General features: G+C 35.4%; 1 protein-coding gene across 1 annotated transcript in view; it reads left to right on the top strand.

Annotated features, from left to right (window-relative positions):
- The window catches only part of KPNA5 (karyopherin subunit alpha 5), a 42,803-nt gene extending 18,338 nt beyond the window's left edge, over nt 1-24,465 (top strand). The window contains exons 7-13 of the mRNA XM_068985229.1: nt 9,642-9,741; nt 13,688-13,851; nt 16,130-16,208; nt 18,163-18,288; nt 19,089-19,216; nt 21,577-21,755; nt 24,278-24,465. Of these exons, the coding sequence (XP_068841330.1) occupies nt 9,642-9,741; nt 13,688-13,851; nt 16,130-16,208; nt 18,163-18,288; nt 19,089-19,216; nt 21,577-21,755; nt 24,278-24,465 (964 nt within the window). The remainder of the gene's footprint in view (nt 1-9,641; nt 9,742-13,687; nt 13,852-16,129; nt 16,209-18,162; nt 18,289-19,088; nt 19,217-21,576; nt 21,756-24,277) is intronic.
- The last annotated feature ends 1,333 nt before the right edge of the window (nt 24,466-25,798 follow it).

Genomic DNA, 25,798 nt, shown 5'->3' with positions numbered 1-25,798 from the left:
TTTTTCTAAGAATTCACCTGTTTCTTCCAAGTTGTCCATTTTATTGCTGTCCATATAGTTGCTGATAGTAGTCTCTTGTGATCCTTTGTATTTCTGTGTTGTCTGTTGTTATTTCTCCATTTTCATTGCTAATTTTATTGATTGGATTCTTCTCCCTTTTTTTCTTGATGAGTCTGGCTAATGGTTTGTCTATTTTATTCATCTACTCAAAGACCCTCCTTTTAGTTTTGTTGATTTTTGTTATATCTCCTTTGTTTCTTTTTCATAAATTTCTGCTCTGATTTTTGTGATTTCTTTCCTTCTGCTAACTTTGGGGTCCTTCGTTTCTTCTTTTTATAGTTACTTTAGGTGAAAAGTTAGGTTGTTATTTGATTTTTCTCTTTTTTCTTGAGGTAGCTTGTATTGCTGTGAACCTTCCCCTTAGCACTGCTTTCACTGAATCCCAGAGGTTTGGGATTGTCGTGTTTTCATTTTCATTCGTTTCTATGGATATTTTGATTTCCTTTTTGATCTCTTCTGTGGACTATTGTTTATTCAGAAGCATATTGTTTAGCCTCCATATGTTTGTATTTTTAATAGTTTTTTTTTTTCCTGTAGTTGACAGCTAATCTTATTGCATTGTGATCAGAAAAGATGCTTGAAATGATTTCAGTTTTTTTGAATTTACCAAGACTAGATTTATGGCCCAGGATGTGATCTATCCTGGACAATGTTCTGTGTGCACTTGAGAAAAAGGTGAAATTCATTGTTTTAGGGTGAAATGTCCTATAGATATCAATTAGGTCTAACTGGTCCATTGTATCATGTAAAACTTGTGCTTCCTTGCTAATTTTCTGTTTGGTTGATCTATCCATAGGTGTGAGTAGGGTATTAAAGTCTCCCACTATTATTGGGTTACTGTTAATTTCCTCTTTCATACTTGTTAGCATTTGCCTTGTGTTGAGGTGCTCCTATGTTGGGTGCATATATATTTATGATTGTTATATCTTCTTGGATTGATCCTTTGATCATTATGTAGTGTCCTTCTTTGTCTCTTTTCATGGTCTTTATTTCAAAGTCTATTTTATCTGATATGAGTATTGCTTCTCCTGCTTTCTTTTGGTCTCCATTTGCATGGAATCTTTTCCCAGCCCTTCACTTTTAGTCTGTATGTGACCCTTGGTTTGAGGTGGGTTTCTTGTAGACAGCATTTATAGTGGTCTTGTTTTTGTATCCGTTCAGCCAGTCTTTGTCTTTTGGTTGGGGCATTCAACCCATTTACATTTAAGGTAATTATTGATAAGTATGATCCTGTTGCCATTTTGTTGTTTTGTGTTTGATTTTATAACCTTTTCTGTGTTTCCTGTCTAGAGAAGATCCTTTAGCATTTGTTGAAGAATTGGTTTGGTGGTGCTGAATTCTCTCAGATTTTGCTTGCCTGTAAAGCTTTTGATTTCTCCTTCATCTCTGAATGAGATCCTTGCTGGGTACAGTAATCTGGCTTTTTCTCTTTCATCACTGGTTCATTACTTCCATCACTTTCAGTATGTCCTGCCATTCCCTTCTGGCCTGAAGAGTTTCTGTTGAAGGATCAGCTGTTATCCTTATGGGGATCCCCTTGTGGGTTACTAGTTGCTTTTCCCTTGCTGCTTTTAATAGTTATTGTTTGTGTTTGATCTTCCTTAGTTTAATTAATATGTGTCTTGGGATGTTTCACCTTGGGTTTATCCTGTTTGGGACTCTCTGGCTTTCTTGGACTTGGGTGCCTATTTCCTTCTCTATTTTAGGGAAGTTTTCAACTATTATCTCCTGAAGTATTTTCTCATGCCCTTTCTTTTTGTCTTCGTCTTCTGGGATACCTGTGATTTGAATGCTGGTGCGTTTACCATTGTCCCAGAGGTCTCTAAGGTTGTCCTCATTTCTTTTAATTCTTTTTTGCTTTTTTCCTCTCTGTTCATTTTTCCACAATTCTGTCTTTCACCTCACTTATTCTCTCTTCTGCCTTAGTTATTCTACTGTTGGTTCCCTCCAGGGTGCTTTTGGCCTCAGTATTACGTTATTCATTATTGATTGGCTCTTCATTTCTTCTAGGTCCTTGTTAAACATTTCTTGCATCTTCTCAGTCCTTGTCTGTAGTCTGTGTATCTGTAACTCCATTTTGTTTTCAAGATTTTGGATCATCTTTAATATCATTTATTCTGAATTCTTTTTCAGGTAAACTCCTTGTCTCCTCCTCTTTTGTTTAGTTTGGTGGGTATTTATCATGTTCCTTTACCTGCTGAATATTTATCTGCCTTTTCATTTTGTTTAGATTGCTGTGTTTGGGGTGCCCTTTCTGTAGGCTAGAAGTTCATAGTTCCTCTTTATTGTGGAGTCTGCTTCCTGTGGGTGGGGTTGGACTAGTGGCTTGTCAAGGTTTCCTGCTTGGGGGAGCTTGTATCTGTGTTCTGGTGGGTGGAGCTGAATCTGTTCTCTCTGGAGTGCAATGAAATGCCCAGTAGTGAGTTTTGGGGTGTCTATGGGTTTGGCATGGCTTTGGGCAGCCTGTTTTTTAATGCTCAGGGCTTTGTTCCTGCTTTGCTGGAGAATTATCATTGTATGTCTTGCCCTGGAACTTGTTGACTCTTGGGTGGAACTTGGTTTCAGTGTAGGTATGGAGACTTTTGGGTGAGCTGTTGTCTGTAACTGTTCCCTGGAATCAGGAGTTCTCTAATGTTCTTAAGTTTTAGAGTTAAGCCTCCTGCCTCTGGCTTTCAGTCCTTCTCTTACAGTAGCCTCAAGACTTCTCCATCCATAAAGCACAGATGATAAAACATCTAGATTAATGGTGAAACAATTCTCCTCAGCGAGGGACACCCAAAGAGATTCAGAGTTACATAGAGAAGAGAAGAAGTAGGAGGGAGAGGTGACCAGGAAAAGAAGAGGGAGAGTCAAAAAGGAAGTGAGCAATCTAGCCAGTAATCAATTCCCTAAGTGCTCTCCACAATCCAGAACACCCAGAGAGATTCACAGAGTTACATAGAGAAGCGAAGAGGGAGGGAGATAGAGGTGACCAGGAGGAGAAGACAGGGAGTCAAAATGAGAGAAACCAGTCTAGCCAGTAATCAGTTCCCTAAGTGCTCTCCACAATCCAGAACACCCAGAGAGATTCACAGAGTTACATAGAGAAGAGAAGAGGGAGGGAGATAGAGGTGACCAGGAGGAGAAGATGGGGAGTCAAAATGAGAGAAACCAGTCTAGCCAGTAATCAGTTCCCTAAGTGTTCTCCACAGCCCAGAACACCCAGAGAGATTCACAGAGTTAAGTAGAGAAGAGGAGAGGGAGTAAGGAGATTGAGGTGACCTGGGAGAGAAAAGGGAGAGAGGGCAGTCAAGCCAGTAATTACATCCCTAAGTGAAAATGGATATTGAAGATTAGATTCTTAGATGTACAAAATTGATTAACAAATACCAAAATGCAAAGAATAAAAATCTAGAATAAAGGTTAGACTCTCAAAAATACAATATAAAAATTACAAAACAAAATCAATCACAAAAATTTTAAAAGAAATATATATATATGAAATTTGCTTTAAAAATAGGGTCTTTTTTTTTGCAAGGTAATAGTAGGTTATCAAAGTGAAAGTTAAAGGCATAATAAAGAACTTGAAAAAAATTAAAAAGTGATAATAGTAAAAATATACCTTGGAATTTCTCTGGAGCTGTTGTAGGAAGTGTGGGTCAGTTCAGTTTCAGATAGTTCCTTGTTCCAGCTTTTACTCAAGGTCAAATTATGGTCTATAGGCCCCCTCCAATGCAGTTAATGTTAACTACAGGGTTTTAATCTGTTGTACCTCTCACTTCCAGAGCGGTTCCCTCTTTGTTTATTTTGGCTTCCTTTGTTTGCAAGTCTCTTTAGTGTCTAATTTTTGCCCTAACACAAGGGGGCAAAGGTGGTTACTTATTTAGGCTCACTTGTTCAGTTGTGGGGAGGCAGGGACACTGCAAACAAATATCTGGTGTCGGGGGAGTGGTCGCAGCATATGGACCACACTGAGCTTGCCACAACCCAAAGCAGCATGTGCTTCCTGGGTCTACACTGCTCAGGCTCCAGGGCACTCTGCAAGGTCACTGTCCCAAGTGGACCCTGCGTTTCATGCACTTCCCAGGTCTAAACCACGCAGGTTCTTGGGTACTCCACAAGGGCACAGACCCAGTTAGGCATGCATTTGTGCCCTTCCCAGGTCCAAGCAGCTCAGGTGACCAGGTGCTTGGCGAGCGCACTGTCCCAGATGGGCCGTGTGTGCGTCTGAATCACCTCCCTGGTCCCAGGCGCTTGGTTTCCCGGGTGCACTGCAATGGCACCGTTTCAGGTGGTCTGTGTGTCTCCTCTGGGGAGTTGATCTCAGGCTGCGATCCTCCTGGTGGATGTCAACCACCCAGGATCCCAGGAAGACGTGGTTAGCAACTGGGTGCCTGCTCAGTTTGGTGGAAGATGCTGAAATGTTGGTCTCTGGGGCCGCCCTTGCCTTCTGGCTGCCTCTCTACCTCCAAGCTGGGTAGGGGTGAGGAGGGGCCTATTCGCAGCTGTCTAGGACATAGGCCTTAGAGCCCCTCTTGGGAAAATTCTTTTTTTTTTTTTTTGTCTCTCTGGAGATCCCACAGTTTTGGTTGCTATCTCAAGTTAGATCCTTCATATTGTCCTCAGGGCATTCAGGCCCTGTCTGATGATACAACCCAGCCTCAGCAAGCCCCTGGGCTACTTCTCCACTGGCAGTGGTGGTTAGGCGCATAAAGTGTGGTTTTTAGTTTTTTTCCTCCCGGTTATGTTGCCCTCTGAGATTCCAAAACTCCCCGCAGACCTGCCTCTGAGAGGGTTTCTACTGTGGAAACTTCTCCTCCTTCACAACTCCCTCCCCAGGACAGATATCCATCCCTAAATCTTCTCTTTTTTTTCCTTTTATGTTTTGTCCTACCTCCTTTCAAAGAGAATGGGTTGCCTTTCTGGGTGTTTCATGTCCTCTGCCAGCATTCAGAAATTGTTTTGTGGAAGTTGCGCAACATTCAAAGGATCTTTTGAGGAATTTATGGGGGAGAAAGTGGTCTCCCCATCCTATTCCTCTGCCATCTTCTGTTGTCCGTTATTCTGATTAAAGCCATCCTGGTGGATATGAGGGGAGAAGGCAATGGCACCCCACTCCAGTATTCTTGCCTGGAAAATCCTGTGGATGGAGGAGCCTAGTAGGCTGCAGTCCATAGGGTCATGAAGAGTTGGACACGACTGAGTGACTTCACCTTCACTTTTCACTTTCATGCATTGGAGAAGGAAATGGCAACCCACTCCAGTGTTCTTGCCTGGAGAATCCCAGGGACAGGGGAGCCTGGTGGGACAGGGTCACACAGAGTTGGACACGACTGAAGTGACTTAGCAGTAGCAGCAGTGGGTATGAGGTGGTATTTAATTTTGCTTTGATTTACATTTCCTAATGACATTGCATATCTTTTCATACATTTGTTTGCTATTTGTGTATCTTCTTTGGAGAAATATCTAAGTCCTTTGCATATTTTTAAATTCAGTTGTCATTTTGTTGTTGAGTTGTAAGAATTCTTCATGTGTTCTGGATAGATTCTTATCAGATAGATGATTTTAGAATATCTTTTGCATTCTGTGGGTTTTCTTTTCACTCTCTTGATAATTTCTTTGATTCACATAATTTCTGATTTTGATGAAGTCCAGTAGTATCTATTTTTTCTTTTATTACTTATGTTTTCAGTGTCATATGTAAAAAACTGTTGCCAAATTTAAGGTCGTGAAACACTGTGTTTTCTTCTAAGAGTTTTACCTCTTACATTTGCATTTTTGGTCCATCTTGAGCTAATTTTTTTGTGTGACTTGAGATACATGTGGACATCCACTTGTTCCGACATGGTTGCTTGAAGAGACTCTTCTCTCCTTGTTGAATGATCTTGATACCTTTGGTGAAAAGGCATTGACCATCCATATGTGAGTTGAATCTACAGGCAGATTCTTTACCCAGTGAGCCACCATAATGTTGCATAAAAGTGGCGACATTATGTTTTTTATCACTCATTCACCATTGAAAATAGCTGTGGGTTTTCATAAATATCGTTTACTTATTGAGATGGTTTCCTTGTCCTAGGTTGTTGAGTGTTTTTATCATGAAGAGGTGTTGGGATCTGTTAAATGCTTGTTCTGCATCAGTTGACATGATCACGTTTTGTTTTGTTTTCCTTTATGCTGTTAATGTGGTGAATGTATTGTTTGGTCTTGGTTTATTGAACCATCTTTGCATTCCTGGGATAAATCTCAGTAGGTCATAGTATATAATTCTTCTAATATGTTCTTGGATTCAGTTTCCTAGAATTGTGTTGAAGATTTTTTTGTATCTGTTAGTAACAAACACACACACACACACACACACACTCTTGTCATGTCGGCTTTGGTATCAGGGTAATGCTGGCATCATAAAATAAGGTAGGAATGTTCTCTTTTATTTCCTAGAAGAGTTTGAGAAGGATTTAATTCTTCTATAATGTTTAGTAGAATTTACCAGTGAAATTGTCTCGTGTTTGACTTTTCTTTATTAGGAGGGTTTTGATTACTCATTATCTTTAATTGTTATATATCTATTTAGGTTTTCTGTTTCTTCTTGAATCAGTTTGGTAGTTTATGTGTTTCTGAGAAATTGTTCATATCCTTTGCATTATCCAATTTGTTGGCTTATAGTTCATAGTATTCTCTTATAATTACTTGTGTTTCTGAAAGGTAAGTAATAATATCCCTAACTCTCATTCCTGATTTAAGTCTTTTATTCTTTGTCAGTCTGGGTAAATATTTATTTTGTTGATTTTTCTTTCAAAGTGTCAACTCTTGATGGAGTTCATTTTCTCTAGTGTTTTTCTCTTCTCTGTTTCATTTATCTCTGCTCTTTACTATTGCCTTTTTTCTTCTAGCTTGGGGTTTAATTTGCTGCAGATTTTTTAGTTTCTTAATTAAGATGAAGGTTTATGTTATTTATTTGATATCTTGTTTAATGTAGGTGTTTTCAGTTATAATTCTCTCTGTGAGCTTTCAGTGAATTCTGTAAGTTTTAGTATGTTGGGTTTTCATTTTCAGTTATTCTGAAATATTTCCTCATTTCCTGGTGACTTTTTTTGACTTATTGGTTGTCTAAGATTATGTTACTTAATTTCCACATATTTGTGAATTTTCCAGTTTTTCATCTTTTAGTGATTTTTAGCTTCATTCCATTGTTCTCTGTATGATTTCAGTCTTTAAAAATATATAGGATTTACCTTGTGGTCTAATATATGGTAAATCCTGGAGAATATCCCATGTGCACTTGAAAAGAATGTATGCTCTCCTGTTAATGAGAAGAGTGTTGTATGTGCTGTGCTTGGTCGTGTCCAACTCATCGTGTCCCCATAGACTGTTAGGTGTCTTACTATTAGTTGATGTATAGTGTTGATGAAGTCCACTATTTTCTTATTGATCTTCTGTTTAAGTGTTCTAGCTATTACTGAAAACTATATTACGGCCTTTATGATGGTACAGCTGTCTATTTCTCTCTTCAGTTCTGTCAGTTTTTGCTTTGTACAATTTGCTTTGTTGCTAAATGTTAAAACTTCATGATGGATTGTCATTCTTATCAGCATGTAATGTTATTTATCTCTTAAACAGTTTTTCTCTTGTCTATTTTTCTAATATTAATATAGCTATGCTGGCTCTCTTTGGCTTATTATTTGCACAGAATATTTTTTCCATCCTTTCACTTTCAACCTGTTTGTATCTTTGAATCTAAAATGAGTGTCTTGTAGAATGCATTACAGATGGCTCATGAATAATTGTTTTTTTTATTTGTTTTTTAATGCATGCTGCTAGTCACTGCCTTTTAATTCTAATTCAAGAGTTCAGTCTGTTTACATTCAGTAAAACTACTCATGGGAAAGTACGTCTGCCATTTTGTTGTTTTCTATGTGTCTTAGGCGTTAAACCTTTTTTGTTCCTCAGTTCCTTCCTTCTTGCCTTCTCTTGCATTTATTGACTTTTTAACAATAATATACTGTATTTATTCCCTTCTCATTTCTTTTTTAGTATATTTTTTGGTTGTGTTTTTAAAATCTAAGGAGTACAATGAACATCTTAAACTTAAAATAACTTTGAATTTATACCACTTTAGTCTCAGTATGATACAAAAGCTCTGCTCCCTTATATCTCTTACAATGTTACTGTTATTGCAGATTACATTGTTTTACACTGTGTGCCTGTTAACATAGATTTGTAATTACTGCTCTATGTGTATGTTTTTTAAATCATAGAAGAAATTATAAACCAAAAATGAAATAATACTGTCTTTTATATTTACCTTGTAGTTATTTTAGTGTTGTTATTTCTTCACACAGTCCTGAGTTATTAGTTATCATCTTATTTCAGGACATTTTAGTTATTTTAGTTATTCTTATAAAGTGAATATACTAATGATGGAATTTTCTCAGCTTTTGTTGTTCCTTCATTTTTGAAGGGTAGTATTGCTGGATATAGAATTCTTGTTTGATAGTTTTCTTTCAGCAGTTTAAGTATATTATTGCTTCTGTCCTCCATGATTTTTGATGACAAATCAGCTGTTGATCATAATGAGGGAACTCCCAGTTAAGCAAAACAAAGGCAAGCACCCTTCATCAATCTTTCAGGGAGTACCCAGACAGGTCAAAACAGAGAAACACAATAATTACTTGGAAACAAGTCTGCATAGACCCTTTTGGAAACAGAACTCACAGTGGGAACTCCAGCTTTTGTCTTCAAGGCTGCATCCAGGCTAGGGAGGGGATTGGATAAAAAGGTAAGTTATATTGCCAGAAAGCTCTCCTTCCACATTTCAGCCCCTTCCTGATTAAAAGTTTACTTCCTTACTGTGAATATTTACTATCTTGGACAGTTCTAATTAAGCTAATTCTAACAGAGTTTGAAAAAATTGGTGATTTGGGGAAGGATAGGCTTCCAGGGTTATCTTCTGTACCATTTTTGCCAAAGTCACTCTAGAATAAGAATTCTTCCTAAACCTAGGTTCTCCGTACTTCTTGCAGTTTGCTAGCAGGTTGCAGATAGAAATACTAAGACAGGCAGTTTGTTAAAAACAAAACAAAAACTATTTTTTCTTAATATCTGATCTTCATTCAGTTTGACTCTGTATACCTTACTTAATGAATTTGTATTGTGTATTATTTTCATGGTTAAAAACAAGTAATCTAATAATGTACTCTTAATTATTTTGTGTTTTTTTTGTTTTTAATATAAATTTATTTATTTTCTTTGGAGGCTAATTACTTTACAATATTGTATTGGTTTTGCCATACATTGACATGAACCCACCACGTGTGTACATGTGTTTCCCATCCTGAACCCACCTCCCTCCCTCTCCCATCCCTCTGGATTCTTTTTAAAATATATAGAAATAACTAAGTCAATTTCCCATGACACTTTTCTTTTGAATTTTTTTTTTTTTCTGGAAATATAATGAATCTTTAAAACCCACTTTTCCTTTTACCACATCAGTTTGATTCCTTATAAGATATATTAAGAACTTTTGTGTTATGATAGTAGAAGCTAGCTGAAAAGGAAAAATGAATATAAAGTGACAGTTCCTTTTTTCTTTTTCTTGGCAGGTTACTAACAAGTTCAAACAGACTTACAACAACCAGAAATGCCGTATGGGCCCTCTCAAATTTATGTAGAGGCAAAAATCCTCCTCCAAACTTTAGTAAGGTATTTGTAAAGTACACAAATTAAGGAATCTGTCTACAAAAAATTTTAAGTCTCCTTATAATAGATTTTTAGAGATTGAAGGGACTGTACTCTTTTTAGTAATTATTTTTTAATTAACTGGACAGTATTGGCACATCCATAAAATCAAAAGATGCATAATGAAAAGGCTCACTTGTTTTATGTTCCCAAAGAAAAATGTCTGTGAAATATTTGACTGAATAACAATTAAGAGTCAGTCTTTTAAGTAAAAAATGGTATTACTATTGGGAAAATAAAAGAGCAAATTCAGCTTGTAACTCAAATGCATATATTTCGTGGAGATCATCATCATAGTTTTTTGATATGCAGAAGTGCTTGATGTGTATTTTCTATTTTATCTCACAATATTCAAAAGATATATATTCAGGAATTGAGGTTTAATAAAATTAGTAATATTTACTGCTTCTTTGGGATTATTCTCCCTCTCCACTATTAACTATAAGTATATGGATGTGAAGACTAGAACGATCTGTGGTACATTTTGGTATCACTGCCTTGATTTGTGTAAATGTGCTGATAATTTTACTACCCACCATTGTTTTTATACTTTTAGTGCAAATGTCAACAAAATGAAAAAGGCCGATTGTGTTAGTATAAGCTAACACATAATAACTATGAAAATAGTTTTGGCATTAAAGACCCCCTAAATACAGTGGAAGTGAGAAATAGATTTAAGGGACTAGATCGATAGAATACCTAATGAACTATGGATGGAAATTCGTGACATTATACAGGAGATGGAGATCAAGACCATCCCCATGGAAAAGAAAGGCAAAAAAGCAAAATTGCTGAGGAGGCCTTACAAATAGCTGTGAAAAGAAGAGAAGTGAAAAGCGAAGGAGAAGAGGAAAGATATTCCCATCTGAATGCAGAGTTCCAAAGAATAGCAAGGAGAGATAAGAAAACCTTCCTCAGCGATCAGTGCAAAGAAATAGAGGAAAACAACAGAGTGGGAAAGACTAGAGAACTCTTCAAGAAAATTAGAGACACCTAGGGAACATTTCATGCAAAGATGGGCTCAATAAAGGACAGAAATGGTATGGACCTAACAGAAGCAGAAGATATTAAGAAGAGGTGGCAAGAATACACAGAAGAACTGTACAAAAAAGGTCTCCATGACCCAGATAATCATGATGGTGAGATCACTCACCTAGAGCCAGACATCCTGGAATGTGCAGTCAAGTGGGCCTTAGAAAGCATCACTGCGAACAAAGCTAGTGGAGGTGATGGAATTCCATTTGAGCTATTTCAAATCCTGAAAGATGATGCTGTGAAAGTGCTGCACTCAATATGCCAGCAAATTTAGAAAACTCAGCAGTGACCACAGGACTGGGAAAGGTTAGTTTTCATTCCAATCCCAAAGAAAGCCAATGCCAAAGAATGCTCAAACTACCACACAGTTGCACTCATCTCACACGCTAGTAAAGTGATGCTCAAAATTCTCCAAGCCAGGCTTCAGCAATATGTGAACCGTGAACTTCCAGATGTTCAAGCTGGTTTTAGAAAAGGCAGAGGAACCAAAGATCAAATTGCCAACATCCACTGGATCTTCAAAAAAGCAAGAGAGATCCAGACAACATCTATTTCTGCTTTATTGACTGTGCCAAAGCCTTTGACTGTGTGGGTCACAATAAACTATGGAGAATTCTAAAAGAGATGGGAATACCAGACTACCTGACCTGCCTCTTGAGAAACCTACATGCAGGTCAGGAAGCAACAGTTAGAACTGGACATGGAACAACAGACTGGTTCCAAATGGGAAAAGGAGTACGTCAAGGCTATATATTGTCACCCTGCTTATTTAACTTATATGCAGAGTACATCATGAGAAACGCTGGACTGGAAGAAGCACAACCTGGAATCAAGATTTCCAGGAGAAATATCAATAACCTCAGATATGCAGATGACACCACCCTTATGGCAGAAAGTGAAGAGGAACTAAAAGGACTCTTGATGAAAATGAAAGGAGAGTGGAAAAATTGGCTTAAAGCTCAACATTCAGAAAACGAAGATCATGACATCTGGTCCCATCACTTCATGGGAAATAGATGGGGAAACAGTAGAAACAGTGTCAGACTTTATTTTTGGGTGCTCCAAAATCACTGCAGATGAAATTAAAAGACGCTTACTCCTTGGAAGCAAAGTTAGGACCAACCTAGATAGCATGTTGTAAAGCAGAGACATTACTTTGCCAACAAAGGTCCGTCTAGTCAAGGCTATGGTTTTTCCAGTGGTCATGGATGGATGTAAGAGTTGGACTGTGAAGAAAGCTGAGTGCCGAAGAATGATGCTTTTGAACTGTGGTGTTGGAGAAGACTCTTGAGAGTCCCTTGGACTGCAGGGAGATCCAACCAGTCCATCCTAAAGGAGACCAGTCCTGGGTGTTCATTGGAAGGACTGATGCTGAGGCTGAAACTCCAATACTTCGGCCACCGCATGCGAAGACTTGACTCATGGGAAAGGACTCTGATGCTGGGAGGGATTAGGAGCAGGAGGAGAAGGAACGACGGAGGATGAAATGGCTGGATAGCATCACTGACTCGATGGACATGAGTTTGAGTGAACTCTGGGAGTTGGTGATGGACAGGGAGGCCTGGTGTGCTCTGATTCATGGGGTCACAAAGAATCGGACACAACTGAGAGACTGAACTGTACTGAACTGAATGATTTCAAGAATCCCCCAGGGATCCATAGAACCACCCTTTGAAAACCCTTGACCTGCAATACTGCTTTAATATCTACCTAATTTCCATCTTTAAGTCCTTCCTTAAAAGTTACTTGTTCAATCTCTACCTTAACTCCTATATTTAATGTAATCTATACCATTCCTAGCCACTGACCTCCACATTTTACTCTTTTTTGTCAGTACCTTTTAATATAATACGTGTTTATTTGTTGATTTATTTATATTTAAAAAATCTTTCTTCCTCTAAAGTATAAAATTCTTAAAGTTAGGAGTCTTTTTCTTTCATTAGACTTTTGTTAAGTAAATTTTTTGTGATTTTCTGAGAGAAATTATTTTATCATGCAAAGTTTTTAAATTTTTATTTTTACAATCATATTTTATATCTGCAAGAATAGTATTTCTTGTCCTTTGATTGCTCATCTTTATGTAAATTTTTGTTCTTTTATGACTTCAGCAAATTGTCTTATGTGTGGGTTTATAATTTTTGAATTTTTCTTTTTTTCTGATGTCTCCTTCATTTTGTTTATGGTCTGTTTGTTTTGATTTCTTCCCTACTAGAGGTTTTCATACAGCTGGTGATCCTTGACAGGAACTAAAATGCTGATTGAAAGATGGGTATATAGGTTCATCATCTTATGAGCTTCACTGTAGACTAATTGGGTAGCAAAACCATGTTTTCTTAATCTCTCTAGTTTACAGTCCAGTGTTTCATTTCAGCCTCTTCTATGAACTGTACCCCAAAGTTCAGTTTCTGTAGCTCACCAGTTGTAGTCAGGATTATAAATGTCTACTGGACTACTCAAAGATGGAATTTATATTTCTATTTCTTCTTTTTCTAGTTTCTGAGAAGACAGTGGGGCAAAAATGTTTTTATTTTGTGTTCTTAAAACTAGAACTCTGTAGGACTTCATTGTTTTTTAAATCATAGTAGGGGTGTGGTATATGACTCAGACATAGGAGATCGCTAATGCATAATTATTTTTACAAACTTTGCCAAATAACTTATCCAGTATAAGATAAATAGGAATCATAATCAGTTTCATGTTTATATGTAGTTTTCACGATCATAATTTTAACAGTGGAATGTCTTAATTTCTCTGATATTTTTCTAGCTTAAATTTTGTATTTAAAATTATTTTAAACTGAGTAGAAATTATTTTCCTGAAGAAACTGTTTTGGATAGAGAAAATTTTTAAATACTGATTCTTTCTTCCCTTCCAGGTTTCACCTTGCTTAAATGTCCTGTCACGATTGTTATTTAGCAGTGACCCAGATGTGTTAGCAGATGTATGTTGGGCCCTTTCTTATCTTTCCGATGGATCCAATGATAAAATTCAAGCAGTCATTGATTCTGGAGTCTGTCGAAGATTGGTGGAACTTTTGATGTAACTATAATTTATGGTTAATAAGTATATGATTGTGTTTTAAGTTTACCAGTTAGGGTAGTGGTCTTCTAAACATCTCAAGTTACAAACTTCAGGAAGGATTGAAAAGCTACTGAATCCACTCTGCAGAATAGCTGAAATACTGAAAATCTGACCCTTAAACTTAGCTTTTATACCCTCTATTTGGAACTAATCAGTTTGTTAATGAATTTTACTAGTTTAATCTCTTCATAAATGGGCGGGACTTAATTCACCAAGTAGTTATTGAATGCCTATCACCTGCTAGAGTGTTGTGCGATATGTTAATAATGTATGGAACACAGCTCTGCTCTCACAGAACCAATAATCTAGTTAACTGTTCATTACAATAATCAATTTGTGTATGTGTCCATGCAGTGAAAAACATTTGGTATTTTGCTTGTATTAAAGATCATGTTTTTCTTTGCTGGGCTATTGTTGCTACTTTCATTAAAAAGAACAGATTTTCTATGAAAGAAATTAAAAACTTGTAAGAAAACTTGTTTTAAAAAGATTATTTTAGTTTCCTCATCCTCTTCTTTTAAAAAAGTGTGTTATTTTTCTGCCTTTTTTCTTTTTTCAAATAGTCATCAGGTAGGCTCAAACAAGGAAGATGGTACAAAAGAGAGGTTCAGTAAGAGGTTGTGACCCTAGCTTGAAGACAGCATTTGAGGAAGAGGGGAACACAGTGAGACCGAGGGATCGGATCAGGGCCCATACTGACGATGACACCCACTAGAGCAGAGCAGATAAGCAGGCTGGAGCAGGAATTGGAACCAGTACCTGATAGCAGTCTAGCTGAATCAGAAGCTGGTCATACATAGGGAGGTTGTGATAATGGAAGCCAGCTTCTTATTCTTAGAAAATGGAGATAGATGTATGGAAAGGAGAAAAGCCAGAATAATCTTATGGTGCTAGATCAGAAGTAAAGGTATCAATGTGACCTCATGGCTTTCATCATAAAGAGATAGAAATAAATATATATGTAGATATATATGTATGTGTGTATATGTGTCCTCTTAGAGGGCCTGAGAGCAGTGACAAACCTATACTAACAAGATGAGCACACCAAATGCACAAGTCTTGGTTTTTAAACACTACTCTGATCAAGTAGAGTCATGGGTTCTTGAAAAATGACTAATACCAGGGCTGGGCCTAAAAAAAAAAAGGCAAGATGAACCCAGAAAGTATTGAGAGCTCAAAGAAGCTGCTGCTGCTAAGTTGCTTCAGTCTTGTCCGACTCTGTGCGACCCCATAGACGGCAGCCCACCAGGCTCCCCCGTCCCTGGGTTTCTCCAGGCAAGAACACTGGAATGGGTTGCCATTTCCTTCTCCGATGCATGAAAGTGAAAAGTGAAGGTGAAGTCACTCAGTCGTGTCCAACTCTTTGCAACCCCATGGACTGTAGCCTACCAGGCTCCTCCATCCATGGGATTTTCCAGGCAAGAGTACTGGAGTGGGTTGCCATTGCCTTCTCCAGCTCAAAGAAGAGAGAAATATCAAAAGGACACAGAAGGCCACTTGAAGAGACTCCTACAGTTTAAACCTGGAATGATTTGAACATTGAAATAAATTGTAGTAACATTACAACTTTTTTGAATAAAATAGCAATCCATAAATCCACACTTAAATAAGTAGATAGATCAATAGATTTTAAAAAAAGGTATATAGTGTAAGTGATAGTATTAGAAACTCATCATTGGCAACAATAATGATTATTAATTCAGACAATAAATATCAGAATATGCTAAAGTTAGTGGTGAAAGTGGATTAAGGAATGGTATTTTACATAGTCTAAAAGTATTATTTTCTCATAAAACACTAATTACAAGAGGAAAAACAGTAGTGAAGAAATCTGGTGGACACCATCTTATTTAAGTGACAGAGGCCAGTGCCACTATAGTGGACAAAATAGATACCATATGCCGTATAATGCTATGTAATGAAAAGACTATAGCATTTCTGATATCTCAGCCAAAACCATATAACTTCATCTTAATCCCTGAACAAAACCAAATAATTAGCTTTTGATTGTCACAGGGAAGACTAAGGAATTCTTTTGACCTGAAAGAGACTGGAAAGACATGGGTACAACACATGATTCTGGGTTAGATTTCTTTGTTAGAGGAATATTACTGGGAATACTAGTGAAACTTGAAAGGGATCTTGGGTAGAGTATGGAGGAATTTTCTGTACTATTTTTGCAAATTTTTTGTAAATTTTAATATAGAATGTAAGTTCATATTTTTATTACTTTTAGGCACAATGATTATAAAGTTGTATCACCTGCATTAAGAGCAGTTGGTAATATTGTGACTGGTGATGATATTCAAACACAGGTGAGTTCAGACTTTTATATGATAAATTGGTAACATAAGGAACTTTAAAGAAGTTTATCATTTTCATCTGACTTGATTACATGTTAATCAAGATGTTAGTATTACCATAATTATGCAGGCATCTGTTACATGTCAGTAAGCATATTCTCAGTAATAAGTAATCCATCTCAAATACCCCTATATGAAGGCACTATCATAGACCTATATCAATGTAAAGAAGTATACGATAGGACTTTGGCTCTTGAGGGGTTTACATTTCAGTTGAGGAGAAAATATATAATGAAATAAAGCAAATTACCTAAGGTAGTATGTGTCCTGAGAACTGATTTGTCCTTAAACACTATAAATTTTTTTTTAATTGGTGTGCTGAGAAATCTTTGTAGATTCCATAAAGGAGTTGGAATTACAGCTGGAGAAGAGTTTCAGTAGACTAGAAGAAATTTATGTGGTCATAAGGTAGAGGCACACATGTGTGAGTTATGATTAAGAGGTGTTAAACTTGGCTGGAAAAGAAACTGCTTAGGAGATGTTTACAGGTTAAAAGTTGGGCTGGAAATGCAAGGGTCTTTGTAATAGATTGAAAACTAGATTATGAGAGTTGAAGGAGGGATAGCAAGGAAACATTTTCCCAGATTGAGAACTAACTGTGTGTGTCTGTGTCTGCATGTGTGTGTGTCTGTGTGTGTCTACGTGTGTGTTTGCCTGTCTTGGATGATGGTGAGACTTAAAAAAAAGGTGTGATGTCAAACTGATTTCAGATCTGGAATATTCTTTCTTAAAGATACAAACTTAAACTCAGAAACATTAAATTATCCATTGCTATCATGAACTATACATTCTAATCTACATTTTTTTAAGTTTTAGTCTTTTGAAGTCATATTTAGATATTTAATTATTAAACAGTAGATCTTTAGTAATTGATAATTATTAGTTTAAAATAGCTCTTTAAAATAAAATGCACTTCCACACATACACTGTTTTCAGCAGAATTTTGGTGCACTGCTTCATATGTTCTTCACCAAGTAAACTTAATGTAAATCATTGTGGTTACTGTGAAAATGGAGCATAATTAATCTTGCTGTGAAATAAAGAATGTAAAGAGACAAAGCAAACCATGCTGTGCTCAGTCACTCAGTCATGTCTGACTCTTTGTGACCCCATGGACTGAAGCCCACCAGGCTCCTCTGTCCATGGGATTCTCCAGGCAAGAATACTGGAGTGGGTTGCTGTGCCCTCCTCCAGGGGACCTTCCCAACCCAGGGATCGAACCCAGGTATCCTGCATTACAGACAGATTCTTTGCTGTCTGAGCCACTAGGGAAGCTCCTAAGAATACTTGAGTGGGTGGTCTTTCCCTTCTCCAAGGGATCTTCTGACCCAGGAATTGAACCAGGGTCTCCTGCATTGCAGGCAGATTCTTTACCAGCTGAGCTACCAGGGAAGCAAACTGTACTTACTTACAAAAGGAAAATAGGACAGTATAAATTTTAATGAAACAAATAGACTTAATATACACATTTCTTAACAATTTCTTAATAGACACTATTTCTTAACAGTTATGGAGTTGGATACATTCAAACTGTTTGAGGTATAAATATAGATACATTTTCCCCATTAATTTATTTGGCAAAACTTAAGTGGTTGGATCCTGACCAATCACTAAATCTCTTCAAATAGTTGTGTCAGTTGAGCTCTGAATGTATTTGTAAACTTGAAGGGCACACCTCTGTATTCTGCATATTTGCAAATGAGTGGTGGAGAACAGGGCACTTCACTACACCAAGTTTTGGCAAATTGGGAGAGTAGAAGACAGCAAGTGTCTAACTAAGTTTTACTTTGAGAGAAATTTCTTTTTTCTTAATACGTTTTCCAGAATTATTATTGTGTTTCTAAATAGTATATTTTTGTGTAGTTCTTTTCCAATAAAACTTTTCATTTTGTTATTGTTGTTTTAGGTAATTTTGAATTGCTCTGCTTTACCCTGTCTTTTACACTTACTGAGTAGCTCAAAGGAGTCAATCAGAAAAGAAGCCTGCTGGACTGTTTCAAATATCACTGCTGGAAACAGAGCTCAGATTCAGGTAAATAGCTTTCATATCTGAAAAAAAGGAGACCTCAGGAGTTATTTTGGACAAAAGTCGGCATTTTATCAGTGATATTTTTAGTGAGTTACTAAAAACATTTTCTCAAAAGATCCTTGAAAAGTTTTTTATAGAAATTGAATTTTCCTCCTCTAAAATAATAACATTTACCTGTTGTAGGTATTCTAGTATAGTGCCTGACATGTAACAGTCATTAAGAAGAGCTTGAATTTCATTAGGTTTCAATATCAGCAATGATTGGGCTTCCCTGGTGGGTCAGATGGTAAAGAATCTGCCTGCAAGAGACCCAGGTTTGATCCCTCGGTTGGAAAGATTGGCTACCCACTCCAGTATTCTTGGAATGGCTACCCACTCCAGTGTTCTTGCCTGGAAAATCCCATGGATATAGGAGCCTGACGGGCTACTGTCCATGGGGTTACAAAGAATCAGACATGACTGAGCAACTAACACACTAAGGCAATAATCTTCCTCTCAGTGCTTTTAAATAATGATTTATTAGTGTCCCATCAAGCTGCTTGAGTCATTAATACTAATTTCATCTTGATCAACGACCAGCCTGTGCTTTATCATCTTTAAAATTTATATTCTGCTAATATATTTTCCAGTCTTTAAAGGAAAGTATGTGAAAGTCTGTTGAAAATTTAGAAATAAATTATTTCTAAAGGTGTTTCCGAAAAGTCTGATGTTTTAAAGCCAACAAGTTTCAAGATTCTTCTACTTCATAATATTTATAAGACACTATTTGCATTGATTATGCTATATCATTTTTTTCTCCTCAGGCTGTTATAGATGCAAATATTTTTCCTGTTTTAATTGAGATTCTTCAGAAAGCAGAGTTTCGCACTAGGAAAGAAGCAGCTTGGGCTATAACTAATGCAACATCAGGAGGCACTCCAGAACAGATCAGGTGAAAAAAATTTTTAATTGTTTTTTAAATATAAATAGGACAAAATTTGGAATAATACATACTTTTTATTTGTTGATAAAACTAAAACATTATTTCTAAGTAAGTTTTATAAGCATTTCTAATGTGAAATGATAGCATTTGTTGCATCTTTTATTCATTCACAGTGGTTTATTTTTGTCAAAGTATAATTGATATTCTCCTAGGCAAACTATGAAAAATCAGAGATTAAAAATCTGAAAAAGAAGTATATGTTAATTTGAAAACTATACTATTATGGGCATTAAGTATTTTTTTGACCATTAAAATCTCATGCATGTCTCTAATCCATGATTGTCTTCAATTTTTTAAATGATTGAATAATGGATAGTACGTTATGGTAGTATATTGACAATTAAATGTAATTTGTACACTTACAGTCTTACAGTGCTTTAGCATGGTGCCTAAACATTAAGCTCTCTACTGAGATTAGCTATTATCATTATTATTTGTAATCATCATCATTTTTATTATCGGTATTCTCTTTTCTGCTGTCACCTTTTTTTCTTCCTGCTTTGTATGGTTTGCGGGATCTTAGTTCCTGGACAGGGATCAAATCCATATCCCCTGCAGTGTAAACACAGAATTCTAACCACTTGACTGCCAGAGAATTCCCTGCTTTCACTCTTTTTTCCTCCATAGGAAAGTTCTACTTTGCTGTTCTAGAAAAGCCTGACTTTCTACAGAATCTTCTTGTTGTGAGGATCACTTCTTGAAACTCGATACTTCTTTGGTTTCTTGAAGTGCTTATTTAGGAAATATTTTCTAATACATATTTTATTTATTTCTTAATTTATACAAAAGAAGTTAGGCTGCTATGCCAATTTATAAATCACTAGGAAGATTTTGAAATCTACTTTTTGGGAGATCATTGTCTATTATTGCCTTCATTTCTACTGTTATTTTCTTTTCTCAGATATGTTGATACCATCTGTCTCTGCCTTTTATTTTTCATTCCTCCTCTTTGATTTAATCAGTATTATTTTCATTTCATTTGTGTCATGAATACAAATAGTAATAAAATAAGATCTTTCATTTGTTCTAACTTGTATATTTTTTTGATGCTGATGTTATTTTTGTCTGTTTTGGGGCCCAAAGTTTGTAAACAGTTTATAAACAGTTGTATTTTATTTTTCAATTTACTTTCATCTTTGTGTCTGTTCCTTAAAATGTATTAGTATGAATCAGGTGTCCAAATTGAGATAATTATTTTTCTAGCCATTTCCATCATTTAATTAACTCTACATATAGGGGAAGAAGACTTGATCTCAGATAAGGTTCAGCATTCATATCACTAATTTTTATTGACTGCTAGTTGTTATGCTAAGTCATTTCAGTTGTTGAGCATCAGTAGTACATCAGATGCTTTCATGTATTTTATTTCCATTAACTTTATAACTATGAGATAGTTATTCATTCAGCAGTTATATTTGATCAGTCACAGGTTAGTATATGGCAAGTGAGTATTCCAGTGAAGATATGCACATTTAAAAGAGGTGGGGATGAAAACTAACTTCTACTGAATATTTGCAGTATTCTCACAGCAACATTCTAGTTTAGTACTATTATTATTTCCACTTTTGATGTGGAAACTGAGGCACAGAGAGGTTACACAAAAGCACACAACTAATAAGGAGTTGGGATTAGGACTTGAAACCGTGCAGTTGGGCTTCAGAGCATGTTTAGCATGGACTTTAGAGCATGCTTAATATGGACTTTTTGCCAGGTGAAGAAATTAGCTATTTTAAAGATCTAATAACAACTAGAAAAGGAAAAAGCATTAGGAAATGAGTAGAACAATTTTTGTGATCATTGTTTATTAAGATTATTCACAACATGGCCTGTTTTGCTTCTAGAAGCCTTCTGTGCTTCTGAAACACAGCCTATATTTTAGAACATTAACTACGATTGTTTCTGTGGAAAATTTCTTTCAGTTTGATTTAGGTGTCTCTTTTCCGTCTTCATTTCTACCTACCCCGATATGGCTTCATGTGTTACACGGGCTAACTAACCTTTAAAACAAAAATAAACCTTGAGCCAACTATTCTTCGCACTCATATGCTATGCAAAAACAACTATAAGTACCAATTTGCTTATATGTATTTTTGTAATATTTGTAATACCATTAATTGCTAATTATGTTAAATTATGAAAATAAGAGTAAGAATTTTCAGGTTCCTATATAAGTAAAAATTTAAGTATTTTTAAGAATACTTAAGTGTTTATGTAACATTTCACTGAAGAATGTTTTCATGTCATTGCTATAAATATTTAAGTATTTTAAAATGTTTCTCCTCCACATTTTTTTTTTAATTATTCTGAAGGTATTTGGTAGCCTTAGGCTGCATTAAACCACTTTGTGATCTGTTGACTGTTATGGACTCTAAAATAGTTCAAGTGGCTTTAAATGGACTTGAAAATATTTTACGGCTTGGGGAACAAGAATCTAAACAGAATGGAATAGGCATTAATCCATACTGTGCACTCATTGAAGAAGCATATGGTGAGCATTCAGTAAAATTTATATTGCTATCAATGTTTTAATTGAGATCCAAGTGACACATTGGTTTCATGTGTATAACATAATGATTCAGTATTTGTGTATACTGCAAAATGAATGTAATAATTATAGTTCATGTCACCATAGTTAAAAATTTTTTTCTTGTAGTGAGAACCCTTCAGATTTACTCTTAGCAGCTTTCATATATATATTACAGTATTATTAAATGTGGTCCCCATCACTGTATATTACTTCCCCAAAGCTTATACAGACTAGAAGTTTGTGCCTTTTGACAGCCCCTTTCACCCATTTAATTCAACCCCTCACCTCCTGTCTCTGACAACAGCCAGTCTGTACCCTGTATCAATGCACTTACTCTGAGCTCTTTGTTTTTGTTTGTTTAGATTCTGCATATAAGTGAGATTATAGGGTATTTGTCTGTATCTGTGACTTGTTTCAGTGAGTGTAATGCCCCCAAGGTCCATCCAGGTTGTTGCAGATGGCAAGGTTTTCTTCTTTTTTAAAAAAACTGAATACTGTTCCTCTGTATGTGTATGTGTTTGTGTGTATATGTACCACAGTTTCTTTATCAATTCATTCTTTGATAGATAAGATAGCTCCCATGTCTGGGCTGTTGTAAATAATGCTGAAGTGAACACGGGGTTCATAATATCTTTGAGTTCATTTTTTTTTTTTCATTTTCTTGAGATAAATATCAAGAAGTGAAATTGCTGGATTATATTTTAAGAAATAAATGTGAAAAGTTAAAACTAGAACTGCCATATAATCCATATTGTTCTCCATAGGGATTGCACCAGTTTACATTCCCACCAATAGTGCACAAGGGTTTCCTTTTCCCACATCCTTACCAACACTTTTCTGTCTCATCTTTTTGACAGTGGTCATTCTAACAGGTGTAAGGTGAAATCTTATTGTGGTTTTCATTTCCATTTCCCTAATGATTAATAATGTTGAGCATCTTGTCATATACCTATTGGGCATCTGTGTATCTCCCTTGAAAAAATGTTCATTCAGATTGTCTGCCCATTTTTTAATCAGATAGTTTGGTTTTGGGGTATTGAGTTATATGAGTTCTTTATATATTTTAGATATTAACCCCCTACTAGGTATATGATTCACAAATACTTTCTCTCATTTCCTAGGTTATCTTTTCATATTGCTGATGTTTTCCTTTGCTGTGCAGAAGTTTTTTAGTTTAATGTGGTCCCACTTGTTTATTTTTACTTTTTTGTCCTTTGTGTTTGGCATCAGATCCAGAATTCAAACAACTGTAACCAAGACCATGGAATTTATTTCCAGATGAGGCATGAATCTTAAGTCAGTTCTTTTTCCTCTCAGTATATTTCCATTAAATATTCACTTTCTGTCTTAAGTCCTATTATATCCATTCAACCACACCTGGGAGACCACTTTGCCTTTATTTCAAATTACATAATGTCACTGATTAAGACATCATATAAATGAAAGATATTAATCGCTGATTTAAGAATATTTCCTGCTACAATCATTATTTTGGCCCCAAGTTATACTAGAGTTTAAGCTATTCTATGAGTATATATAGATATGATTACTTGATATATTTATATCCTGCAACAAATTGAAGAGGTTTATCTATAATTAAGTGAAAAATACTTTTAGCATCATCCAGACTTACATGTGGATTATTTTCTTGTGAGCAGTAAAATAAAACACTGTAGATTCTCCTTACACTATGAAAATGGGTTTTTTAAGTTTCACTTATAAACTGTATTGGATTTACAAATAGTATTCATTTATTCCTTATTGATACACTTTGGCTTATTCTGTGAGAGAACTTATTGTTAGTTTGCTCATTAATTTTAGGGGTTTTTTTTTGTTGTTGTTGTTTCGTTGCTTTCCCTTTTTGTGCTTTTTATTTAACATGATTACCCTGGAAACAACTTGTGGAGTTTACATGATCTAAAACTGTCATTTTAAAATTCAGAAACTGAAGTACAGAGGAATCAAATTTATTTGGGAAAAATCATACAACTAGAAAGGTGGATTCTATGATCTTCCTACTGCCCAGCCTATGCTTACTCTTCATACCTTATTGCCCAATGTTTTTATTTGTGAACTATAAAGCATAAGTATTGTCTATCATTATATGCAAAAATCAGATAAAAGCTACAGAATCATTGAAATGTGTAATCTAAAAAATGCTACAAACTAGTGACTATAACAAAAGAGAAGTAGACTCATATAAACTAGTGGTTACCAGTGCAACCAGTGGAGGTGGAGTGCAAATTATTGGGTAAGATAGGCTCAAGGATGTATTGTACAACAGAGGGAATATAGCCAATGTTTTGTAATAACTGTAAATGGAATACAATCTTTAAAAATTATGTTTTAATTTTTTAAATTAGATTAAAAATAACAGTTCCATTGACAGTGGACTGGTGATCTATTGATTCATTATTTTGATTTAAATATATGTTGAAATCTGAGTAATAACTTTGATTTTATATATATGCTTTATATAATAGGTCTAGATAAAATTGAATTTCTGCAAAGCCATGAAAATCAGGAAATTTACCAAAAGGCTTTTGATCTGATTGAACATTACTTTGGTGTAGAAGATGATGACCCCAGTATTGTACCTCAAGTGGATGAAAATCAGCAACAGTTTGTATTTCAGCAGCAGGAAGCACCAATGGAAGGGTTCCAACTTTAACTTGGTAGGAGGTAAATTAATGGCTAAGAAGGGTAGCTTTACATATCTCCCCTTTCTTGCATTGTCAGTAGGAATATTTGATGTGTTTTTGTGTAGAACAAAAAAACAAAGAAGATGCACTTTCAGAAAGCAAAACAAAAGTTTCCATTCATATGCAACCTTTTATTATAGTTTTGTTGTTATGTTGGCCTGCCTGTATATATATCTTTCATTGTTTTATCTTTTTTTGTGTCTATCTGAGAACAGTTAAATACATTATTTAATAATTTAAGCCTGAGAAGGAGAATTTTGGTAAAGTATGACAATAATGGTTCTGAATTTTTCTAGCGCTCTTGGAAACTGCACATTAACAGTACAGATGTTGATAATTGCATTTTGGCAGTGTTGGACATTCCCATTCTCTAGTAAATCTACCTCTCAAAGCAAAAACAAAACAAAAAAGCTTCAGAAGCATGAAATAGAGAAGAGGCTAAATTAGAATGTAAAGATAGATGTTACCAGAAATTATAAATCACTGTGCTCTAGGTTATACTTTGCAAAAAAAAAAAGGTTGGACAAAACCTGTAAAAGTTACTTATAAAATATAGGAAAAATATTGTACTGATAATTAAAATGTAGCAATTGTGAAGAGAGAAGCTGTTCTTCATATTGAACACATTAAAATAATAACACAACATTTAAATACTTGTGTTTTTAACATATAAATGCTATATTTTATATTTTGACCAAATATGCTAACATTTTTGAAATAGTGTTTTTTTATTTTTTCACTGCTCATTTTAGAGAGCATCATGATAGAGATGCCATTATGAATCTAAAGTAGTGCTGCATAGCAAAAATAATACTGTATTCCTTTCTCTGATTTTTCAGAGCAGTAATTGAGAAGTTTCACTTTCTGTGTAATAATGAACTTAGGTACTTGAATGGCAAAATTGTCCTGAAGAAATCACCTTGTTATGTATTAAATTTTATTAAATGTACTTAATGTTTGGACACAAAAGGATGATACTAATGAAAATTACTAAGGCTTCTTTAATTGGTTGAAACCTATATTAGGATTTTTTTCCCCTTTGGTAATACTCAAAGGGTCATACTGCTGCTTATCAATGTACCATTGTATTAGATTACATTTGTATCAGATTGGTTAATATAATGTAAGTGTTTATGTATTAACAGCAAAAACCTCTTCATATTGTGAAACTTAAAAAAGTTTCAATAGAAAATTATATATATATATTTATTTATAGATCCATATATATGCATGTGTCTTACGTGTTTTTTTTCACGGTACTATACTCGGTAGTTTTCTAAGCAGATATGGTACTGTTGAGCT

This window comes from Capricornis sumatraensis, chromosome 13 (assembly GCF_032405125.1).
Source record: "Capricornis sumatraensis isolate serow.1 chromosome 13, serow.2, whole genome shotgun sequence".
NCBI classification, from domain to species: Eukaryota; Metazoa; Chordata; class Mammalia; order Artiodactyla; family Bovidae; genus Capricornis; species Capricornis sumatraensis.
The sequence above is the reverse complement of the archived record's forward strand: the minus strand, read 5'-3'. Positions and strand labels throughout refer to the sequence as shown.